This window comes from Telmatherina bonti, assembly GCF_933228915.1.
Source record: "Telmatherina bonti genome assembly, chromosome: 19".
NCBI classification, from domain to species: domain Eukaryota; kingdom Metazoa; phylum Chordata; class Actinopteri; order Atheriniformes; family Telmatherinidae; genus Telmatherina; species Telmatherina bonti.
This window is the reverse complement of record NC_136617.1, coordinates 32,409,063-32,419,615: the sequence shown is the minus strand read 5'-3', so window position 1 is coordinate 32,419,615 and position 10,553 is coordinate 32,409,063. Positions and strand designations below refer to the sequence as shown.

At 43.1% G+C, this 10,553-nt stretch overlaps 1 protein-coding gene across 1 annotated transcript; it reads left to right on the top strand.

The window, feature by feature from the left end:
- Positions 1 to 530: 530 nt before the first annotated feature.
- Positions 531 to 9,203, top strand: matcap2 (microtubule associated tyrosine carboxypeptidase 2; the record flags this gene model as incomplete). The annotated part of the gene is made up of 7 exons (XM_079259071.1): positions 531 to 572; positions 1,418 to 2,085; positions 4,129 to 4,272; positions 5,836 to 5,968; positions 6,174 to 6,479; positions 6,565 to 6,662; positions 9,045 to 9,203. The coding sequence occupies exons 1-7, from the start codon at positions 548 to 550 to the stop codon at positions 9,201 to 9,203; spliced, it is 1,533 nt and encodes a 510-aa protein (XP_079115197.1). The 5' UTR covers positions 531 to 547.
- Between the last annotated feature and the right edge of the window lie 1,350 nt (positions 9,204 to 10,553).

The window sequence follows — 10,553 nt, the reverse complement described above, 5'->3', positions numbered from 1 at the left end:
TTATTATTATTGTTATTATTATTATTATTGTTATTATTATTATTATTATTATTATTATTATTTTGTCATATTTTTTGGGTGGGATTACGTTTCATTTTTAGAGGTGTAAATGCAATTAATTAATGTATACATCTATCTATAAATTACTTCATTTTATCTTATTTTATTGTTGTTGTTTTTGCGTGAATCCACAGAAGGACTCCATCTCCCATGAGGCACCGCGGTTTAAATCGTCGTTACTGACGAAACCATGGCAACAAGTCAGTCACTGCAGAGCACTGAGTCAGCTGGGGCTCCGTCGGCTTCATGACTTCTGCTTTAGCTGGTTGTCGGTGTAGACTGGACATCTAATGCCAACTGAACCGCAAACCTTTTAACAGAGCAACATTTTCACGGGTCGGAACAGTCGTCCATCTCCCGGACGTCGTTTCCACGTCGATTTTTTATTTGTTTTGATTGGTTTAGCTAGGTTAATTTCGCTTATCGATAAAGGTTTGTTTCTGATCAGCTCTGAGGCTTTTTCCCTTTACAGACACCTTAAAAGAGGATGTTGGAGTCAATTAAAGTAACAGGTAATGTAATATTTATCTTAAACTGAAAAATAGTGAAATATACTTAAAATGCATACATAGATAACTTTTTAAATGTAACTCCACACAGTGATGATCATAAACCAAGTTAATTATATTTCAAAATAGAGGTCCCTTTTATACATCAGTATATACTACATAAACTACATGGTGTTTTATATCTACTATATCTACTTCCATACTATAGAAGCTGTATCCTATCTATATGATTCACATTCTGTGTGTATTTTATTTATATTTACATTCAGAGCTTAGATTGTAGATCATGTTTTACAATCAGCACGATGCAAGAGTAATCAGTAATGTCAGTGTAAACTGATTTGTTAGGTAATCGTATTTGATTTTATGGCAGATGATGCTCCAGTTTGTTCAATCCATTTTTTCCAGTAATGCAGCTGCGATCCGTACTTTGTGTTGTGGAGCTCAATGTTGTGTGGATTCCTCTTCTGGTCCAAACACAGCTCGTTCTTACTGGGATTATAGCCAGGTTGAAATGACAAAGACCCTTTCATCTGGAGACATGATAATGTTCATTTCTGGTGTTAAACCAGATTAATTATGAGTAGCAGCATCCAAAAGGATGGCAGTCTCTGCAAACAATAAACAAGAAACCTTACAGAGATGAGGGGAAAGATGTTCAAATCACACTGATAAAAGCTTATGTCATTATTCCCTTGTTTGTTTTTTAAACTTGGCATAAGAATAGATCTAAATTTATCCTGTGTTGATAAGAGGATTAGTCTATCTAGTTAGCTGTTAAAGGTTTGCACGTGAGCATGATTCTAAAGGTTTACTGTACTCCCCTTCTGTTCTCTTTCTCCTTTCAGAAAGGCTCCACTGGCCAGAGATGGATATGTCAAAGAAGTACATGTTTAACTCTGCTGACAGAGTGGTGAGTCCAAGTCAAGTGTGCCTAGAAAAGATTTCTTCCTCTGTCCTCAAAGGACTTCTTGGCACAGGCTCTAACAGTTACAACGTCCTGCTGCAAGCTGAGGAGAAGAAGAACCAGAAATCGTCCCCGTGCAAGAGGCCAAAGACATTGGTGAAATGTGGTGTGACATCTAAAAGGAACCGTCCAGGCATGGCTCATAGAAAGACCCGTGTTCCAGATGGTGGAGTTGGTAAATCTGGACAGACAAACCGGGTCCTGTCAGTCAGCAACTCATCTCTCCTTAAGCCGGCTCGCAACATTGCAGTAGTGGGCTGCACGATGGGCTTAACCCCTCGTGCAGCTCCACAGCTCAGGAAGATCTGGATCCCCAACTTGCACCGGACCAAACTTCCCTCTTTGCACAGAGCTGCAGTCGTACGGGAGGCTGACAGCACCAAGAAGCTCTGCATCCTTTCAGCCATCAAGCCGTCCAATGTTGAGAAGGAGAAGGAGAAGTTTTTCAAGTCAGACTTCAGCTACAATCCACAGTTTGAGTACAGCAATCCCGTTTCCCCGCTCGTCCTGGAGCGCCACAACAATGCCTCAGATCGCTTCCTGACACAGGTACGAACATCAGACATGTTTTCAGCCAAACCTGTCTGAAACTCTTATTAAAGAAGTTTAATGTATAAATAAAATAAATAATAGTCCTCTCTAGGGCTGTGACGATATGCTTTTGTCCCGATTCGATTCCGATTTTTTGAGTGCTGATTCGAATTCAATTGTGATTTTTACAATTCTTCGATATTGCTGATTTTTGTAGATTAAAAACAAAATAAATGAATAAAACCTTTTAATTTTTCTTGATTTCAATAAGGGAAAAACAACCCAGTAGCCGGACCATCATTCTGCTGCTATAATGTCCAAGAAGACAAGTAAAAAGATCAATAAAAACAATAAAAATGACAACAATTTTGGAATGGAATTATTTTTATTTATTTAAAAAAAAAATCACAATTTTAAAATTGTGAAGCAAAAAAAAATCCTGATTTTCAATTTTTTCATTTGATTTTCCCACCCCTAGTCCTCTCTGCATATAAGCTAAATGAGTGTATGTATATATGGACAGAAAACTGTGTTGGAAGCCAAGTTTTCATCTCTAACAGTTGTGCTCATATTTATTCATCCCCTTTCATTAAAGAAGGAAAAAAACAGCTGCCTGTAAAATAAGCTGAAATTGACTAAAGTAATAATAAATAAAACATTTTATGAAAATTATTACATTATTTTCTAATTCTAGTTCAATAGAAATATTTTTTTAAAAAGCAAACAAATAAGATAATTTATTCCATATTCCATCAGTCATAAAGTAATATTTAGTTGAACAATCCTTTAATGTTTCCGCTCCAGTCAGGTGTTTTCTGTTCCTCTCAGTCAGACTTCTGCACCTGTTGGCAGGTATTTTGTCCCACTGTTCAACAGAAAAGTCTCTAATTTGTCCAGGACCAATTTGGTTTTTTTTTTTTTTTTTTTCTTTCTTCAACTCAATTAAACATAAAAAAAACAGTGTCTAATATTACTAAATGATATTTTTGCAAATTTTTAGTTATTGTTCCTTCTCCAGTTATTTGAGTGACTGTTGTAAATTCAGCCTTTTCTTTAATGAATGGGGATGGATACATATGAGCACAACTGTATGTATTTAAAAAGCATAGCATTAAATAAATTAGACATCTTTCTTCCTTTTTTAAGCGTCTTGAAATTAGATTTTTTATTTGTCATGACTGATAAACATTTTGTTTTTACTTTAAATTTTAGTTTGTTCAAAATAAACCCTTCATTCATTCATTGGTTGCTTTGATGAGGTCTATTTTAGAAGATACTGAGAAAACCCTGCATTATCTTCATTGTCTTAATGGTTTGCTACTTTAGTGTGTGTCACACAGAGATGAGAGGTTGCAGCGCTACAGAAATAGCTCCACGACTTCATTGTTTCTGTGCAAACTATACCCAGTCAGAGCTACAGCGGTCTGAGAGTCCACTAGAATCAGCTTCCCGTGCAGCGACAGGCCATTCATCAGCACCATCCCCAGTGCTTACGGTTGCTGCTGAGCTGGTTTGTTTGAGGTCAGCAACCTTCATGCTGCACATAGAGGTGGATGCTGCGATCGCAACGACTGGTCTGCCAAATCTTTGTAGCGTCTGAGAAGATCAGAGCTGATAAGTCTGTGATGAAACATGGCTGGGATAAACTGGTCTCAATTCTTTGTTTCACAAACACTGTAGGTTTAATGAAAGCTGGTTAAGTGAGAAGTAAAAGGTCTCTGGTGTTCTCCTGCAGGCTGTTTTAGTAACACAATTACTCAGTGAGACGAGGAAAAAGTTAGTGAGGTCAGTGGGAAGATGATACCTCCCAGAGTGCTCGTGTTTCTGTTCTTTTCCCTTCATAAAACATCCAAACCTGAATCAGAGTGAGCTTTGTGTCTCATGTGTGTTCCCTTAGACGAGAACCGGCGCCATCAGACACACCAGGCCTTCCCGGCCAACTCCTCTCTCAGTCACCAAGCATTACATAACATCACCTCCTCGTACAGCGGGACTAAACCCAGCATCCAGGATAGTCCCTGGTCACAGACAGATCAGAGTTATGAGTCCCTTCTCTTGCAGGCGGTGCACATCATGGAGCTCGCCTTGGACAGATACGGCAGCTATGAGAAGTTTGAGCAGGTCACCGGGGGCAACCTCCTCTCCAAAAGTCGCATTTGGCACAACGTGAAGAAATACATGGAGAAGGAAGGCTGCATGGGGGAGGTAAATGATGCTTCACCTCTCTTTCTATTTCCTCTCTATTGGATTTAAACACACCGCAAGCATAAAGAGGCTGTAAGATGAGTGTGGCGTTTTCCCACGGCTGTCCCCTGCACGGTGAGTGTGTCGTACTGGATCGTGTGTCGTCTTCAGAGCAAAGCACACAGCCTCTCGTACACTGAGCGAGTTTGCACAAAGAGGTCTTGCCGCTTCACTTCAGTCATCTTTCATTCTGTTTCTGTGGAGCTGATTTACGTAACCATACAATTCATGTTGCATCACCGTGTTAATAATGTTCCACTGAACACATGACTGTGCGCAGACACGCACCTTCCCACGCTGGGGAGTTTAATTCTACATGAAAGTAGGAAACACACTGAAGTGCTTCAGAAGTAAAGGCTTCAGATCTCTGTCGTCCTTTTTCCTGTCAGACTTTTATCTTCAACGTCTCCTTTCAGCCACGTGGAAGAAGGGCTTCCAGTGTCCAGCCGCAGTTCCAAAAAGTTTGACTTTTATAAAAACCTGAATAAAACCAGCATGATTTCCTAATCCAGGGGTGTCAAACTCCAGTCCTGGAGGGCAGATATCTGGTAGGTTTTTGTTGTTTCCCTCTACCAACACAGCTGATTGAATCAAATGCATCTAGCAGCTTCTTGTCAACCTGTTTTTAAGTTTTGGTCAGGTGTGTTGGAGCAGGGAGACAACAAAAACCTTCAGGATACTGACCCTCGAGGACTGGAGTTCAACACCTGTGTCCTAATCCGTCAAGCCGCTTTTTATTCCCAGTAAAGATAAAAAATACATATCAGATGTAGAAACGGAGACATTTTACAGTTTCATGGCAAATATGAGCTGATTATGAATCTGTATGCTGTAAAAAATCGTTCCAGGATGATGTTTAGCATCTCCTGTTCTTCTCACATCTGTCTGTAAACATCTGGAAGTGAGAAGAGCAGCTGCTGGAGTCTTAGGAAGGGAATGTTGTCCCATTCTTCCCACTAAATATCTAAATATTCTGATGATACTCAGTAAATGGTGGAATCTTTTCAAGTCTTTGGAATTTTAATATAAAGGAACATTTCTCTGAAATTGTTCCAGTTTTTAGCTCCAGTTTGTATCAGACTGGTGCCGCCTCGTCCATCTTTCCACCTGCCTCTGAGACTCTGCCTCTCTGAAATGCTCCTTTTATACCGTCGTGCCTCTGAGCTGCTGCCAGTTAACCTGATTAGTTATCAGATGTTCCTCTGGTTGTTTTCCATTTGTCCCAGTTACTTCCCAGTCTTTTGTTTTCAGCTTCTAACAGATGTGTTGCTGCTTCAGATTCACAATCGTCTCATATTTTCCATCCAATGGTAACGAGTCTCCGTTTCAGCATCTGATATGTTGTTTATGTTCTGCTGGGAATAAAATATGGGCTGATGACACAAGGAAATCATCATATTCTCGTCTTATTTACAATTTAAGCCTCCAAACATTTTTGGAATTTGTGTTGTAAAATTAATCCTTGTAAAACTCTCTGTTACAACAGCTTCTTCTTCGTTGGTTTTATTTTTGTTGTGTTAACAGATTGTTGTCCAGGTGACGGACGACCTCCTGTCCAGAGCGTCCATGACGGTGGTGAACAGCAGACCCACGCTGACCATCAACACCTCAACAGCCCGGGAGCACTGGTTGGAGGGGATGCTGAGGCACGAGATCGGTGGGTGTTCTCGCTTTCATGCATGCTTTACAGCTTTGCCTTATTAGATTAATAACTTATGAACTATTGTAAGATACGATTCAGAGATGACTTTACACAGAATGATTCACTCTCTCAGAGCTGCTTATTGGTGTTGATAAAATAACTCATTAAAGATGGCAGCGATAAACTCAGCTCCATGACTAGCTGTGGTGTCCATCTTCAGGCACTCATTACTTCCGGGGCATCAACAACTGCCACCAGCCATGGAGCAGCAGCCTGGGAAGGAAGAAGCACAACATGAAGCCTCTGAACCCGACGGAGGAGGGCCTGGCCAGCATCCACAGCGTCCTGCTCAGGAAAGACCCCACACTGTGGCGCGCCGCCCTCCTCTACTACACCGTCTACCAGGCCAGCCTCATGTCCTTCTCTCAGCTCTTCCACAACCTGGGACGCTTCGTCCAGGACCCCAACACCCGCTGGGACTACTGTGTCCGAGCCAAGAGGGGCCAGACCGACACAGCTCAGCCAGGTTCTGCTCGATGGTTCAGATCAAAGTTTAATGATCTGCTGCCGCCACACTTTTCTTATTTTATTGGTTTCCTGTTTTTTTTAAGGATGCTTCAGTAAAGACCAGGTCTACCTCGACGGCATACTGAAGATCCTCAGATATAGAGACAAGATTGACTTCCCCCTGCTGATGGCTCTCGGAAAGGTGAGGAGCTTTCTTTACCGGGGTTTTAGTTTGAGTTTAGTTTATCATAATCATTTAATCATCATTCATGACCTGCATCAAACACACTGTTCAGACCTGAACCAGACAGAAATATCTAGTAGGTCTATCTTCATACGTTTGAGTGTTTGCCATTTCATCTCTGTTTCATATTCACGTCCTCCTCTGTCACAACACAACATGCCTGGTGGGCCAAGGTGGGGCAAGGTAGGGCCGAACTGGGGCAAGGTGGGGCAAGGTGGGGCAAGGTGGGGCAAGGTGGGGCAAGGTGGGGCAAGGTGGGGCCAAGGTGGGGCCGAGGTGGGGCCGAGGTGGGGCCAAGGTGGGACCAAGGTGGGGCCGAGGTGGGGCCGAGGTGGGGCCAAGGTGGGACCAAGGTGGGGCCGAGGTGGGGTAAGATGGGGCCATGGTGGGTCTGAGATTTGGCCGAGGTGTGGACACGGTGGGTCTGAGGTAGGGCTGAGGTGGGGCCTCCCTTCCGAGTAGTCAGCCAGTCGATGCAACCTGCTGTCTGAAACCCAGAGACGTCTCCAAACTCCGTCTGCAGATCGTTCTTGGAGACTAAAAGGCATCTCCTACTGGATAGAACGGATTCATACTTGGATGTCCATAAAAATCTCCAAAACCTCAAACCAGCTGAGCTGAATCTTCCCTCTGTGTGACTGGGCCTTAAAGCATGGCCAGTTTATTTATACTTATTTTGTACATAAAAGTGTCAACATTTCATCTCTACTGGTCTCTGGTCTGGTTTCCAGTCTGATCTCTAGTCTGGTCTCCAGTCTAATCTCTGCTCTGGTCTCAGCAGATGTTTAATACTATTTTTAGGAAGTACTGGGAAGTACTGTTAAAAGACCATTCCAGTAATTCAGTGTAATGGTTTTACTGGAAAGTACCGCTGAAAGACCATTCCAGTAATCCAGTCTACTGGTTTTACTGGGAAGTACTGTAAAAAAGACCATTCCAGTAATCCAGTCTACTGGTTTTACTGGGAAGTACTGTAAAAAAGACCATTCCAGTAATCCAGTCTACTGGAGATTATTGATGGAGTAGTTTCTACTGCACGGTGGCGCAGTGGTTAGCACTGTGGCCTCACAGCAAGAAGGTCACTGGTTCGATCCTTGGCTGGTTTGGTCAGTGGCCTTTCTGTGTGGAGTTTGCATGTTCTCCCCGTGTATGCGTGGGTTCTCTCCGGGTACTCCATGCATGATAGGTTGATTGGTCACTCTAAATTGCCCCTAGGAGTGAGTGTGAGTGTGTGGCCCTGCGATGGACTGGCGAGCTGTCCAGGGTGTACCCTGCCTGTCGCCCAAAAGCCAGCTGGGATAGGCTCCAGCTTCCCCGTGACCCTGACTTGGAATAAGCGGTTTGGAAAATGAATGAATGAATGAATGAGTTTCTACTGGCCTTACTGGGAGATTAACATCCTGTTGAAGTTTCTGATGGTAAAAAGCTTCTTAGTGAAGCTTTGATGTGGCTGCTGGAAGACACATCTTAGTCTATCGGCACTTAAGGTTCCAGACCTGGTCTCCGAGTCTCCAGGTTCCAGAACTGGTCTGTGAGTCTCCCGGCTCCAGACCTGGTCTCTAGGCTCCAGACCTGGTCTCCAAGTCTCAGGGCTCCGAGTCAGTCGTGGAGAACATTCCCATCGGAGCGTTTACACACAGAACAGGTTATTACAATGATTATACAGTTTCAACCAGTAGTGCTTCCCCAGTGGGCTGTCTCCTTCCCAGTTTATCAGTACTGGTTTTGAAAAGGTACAAATAATTACAGTGCTGCTGAGGGTTCAACAGGTTCCACCTCAGGGACGATTCTTTTCCTCCCAACAGGGCACACATATCTGGGTTCTGGGATTAAAGTGGGCCAATTAGGTTGGTCTAAACTTGTATCAACGTTCTTCCAGTAATCACCTCAAACTGGAACCACAGATCAGCTGGTTTTCTGAGCCCCACCACCAGTTTTAGCTCGTTAACTGGCCAGTGTAACCTCATCCGCGTTTAACAGAGCCTCTGGATGCTGAGGACGGACTTCAGGTTTCTACTGGAGTCCCATCTCTGTCTCCTTGTCTCCATGGCGACGTCAGTGGACAGTAACTACAGAACATCATCGTTTGTGGCAACCAGTCACATCCAGTCAGAGTTTTCCTTCTCAAAGGATGATTGCCTTTAGAGCTCGGGGCTTACGTAACCGTTCCGATGGGGGAAAACGCCGCGCTCTTCAGCTTAAGAGAGCGGAACGCTCTAACGAGCAAACAGAGTTTTATTTCCAGCGAGAGATGTTGGACATGCTGGTAGACGTGATTTAACCCCAGCGTCACATCCAACCAGCTTTCTGCAGGATCTCCTCTGCTTTTCCGTGTTTCAGGTGTCATTTGAAGACGTAGATCGCCTGAAAGCCATGGCTCAGATGGAGAACGTCCGGATCCCACACTTCATGCAGGACCAGGTCAGATACGCCGAACAGCTAAAGAAAATTATGGTCGTCAATCAGCTGACAGACGAGGAGCTGAAGACCATCATCTGAATCCGACTGGGACCTGAATGCACCACGGCTCCATCATCATGCATGAAAGCGGAGTTGTGTTTCCTGTTACACTGGAGAACCCCCCCCCCCAACACACCCTCACACACACCCTGACTGGATGTTACACCCTTCCTGTGCCAATACAACGGCTACAAAAACTAACATGAAACTTTTTCCATACCTTCCCTGTTCAGTGCCAAATTATGTTCTTTTTTCCAACTGTGACTTCATTCCCTGTTCCTGAACCAGCCTCATAGTCTCTACTGCAGCGTTTTATCCTTGTATGATGAATCTGCATCTTTAACTTCACACGTTTGACAGTTTAGAGCCTGAAAGCATCACGTGACCAGTGCTTTAAGTGGAACAAAATAAGTACTGGTACTCCCTTAATGACTTGCTGTCAGTTTGTCATGCAAATATGGGACAAAAACATGGCTGATACTTAAATGTAGATCCATAAATTGATCTGTAGATTAATAGTTTTATAGCCCAGAGATGACAAAAAACAAACACAGCAAGAAATCAAATTCACATTTGCCAAATTCAAAGTGCCATGGAGACACTTTTATGAACTTCAAGCCTCATTGCATGGACATGAAACACAACACTGAAAAGTAAATAAGTTCATTAACCGTAGTAGATGACTGTTAAGTAGTACTACTGTCATCACTCAACTCAATTCAACTTTTTCAATTCAGCTTTATTTGTATAGCACCACTTCACAACAATGTTGTCACAGGGCACTTTACATACACACATCAACAGACATCATTTCAACAAAATTCATACATAGCCTATAAAAGAAACCAACTGATTGCATCGAGTCATGACTTCGATCCAATCCTCCATCCTGAGCTGCACTAGGCGACAGTGGGAAGGAAAAAACTCCCCTTTAACAGGAAGAAAACCTCATGCAGAACCCGCATTAGGGAGGGAACTCTGCTCCAGTTCGTGTCGTCAAGCCCTTGTGGAGCCAGGCTAACATTACAGCCACCATAGTGTTTTTTTCCTCCGCCTTTCCTCTCATTCAAAACGCGCCCACTTCAATGTAAATACAGAAGCGAGTGAACAACGTGACGTTGTGGGCTACAGCAAGCGTGCGTCTAAACCGGTCATTTCTTTTGAGGCGACTTTTTTCTTTTTTATTAAAATCAACAAATATAAGCTGTAATATGTGGTGAAGTTGTAGGAGGGTATACTGATTGTTGAGGAAACCCGGTAAAAGTTCCGGTATGCACTATACACTGCAAAAAATAGTCCTGGTATGCAAAGGGATAGAATTTAAAAGTGGCGGTACTGCGTACCGCTGCATACCGGCCCACTTAAAGCACTGCACGTGACCACCATCAG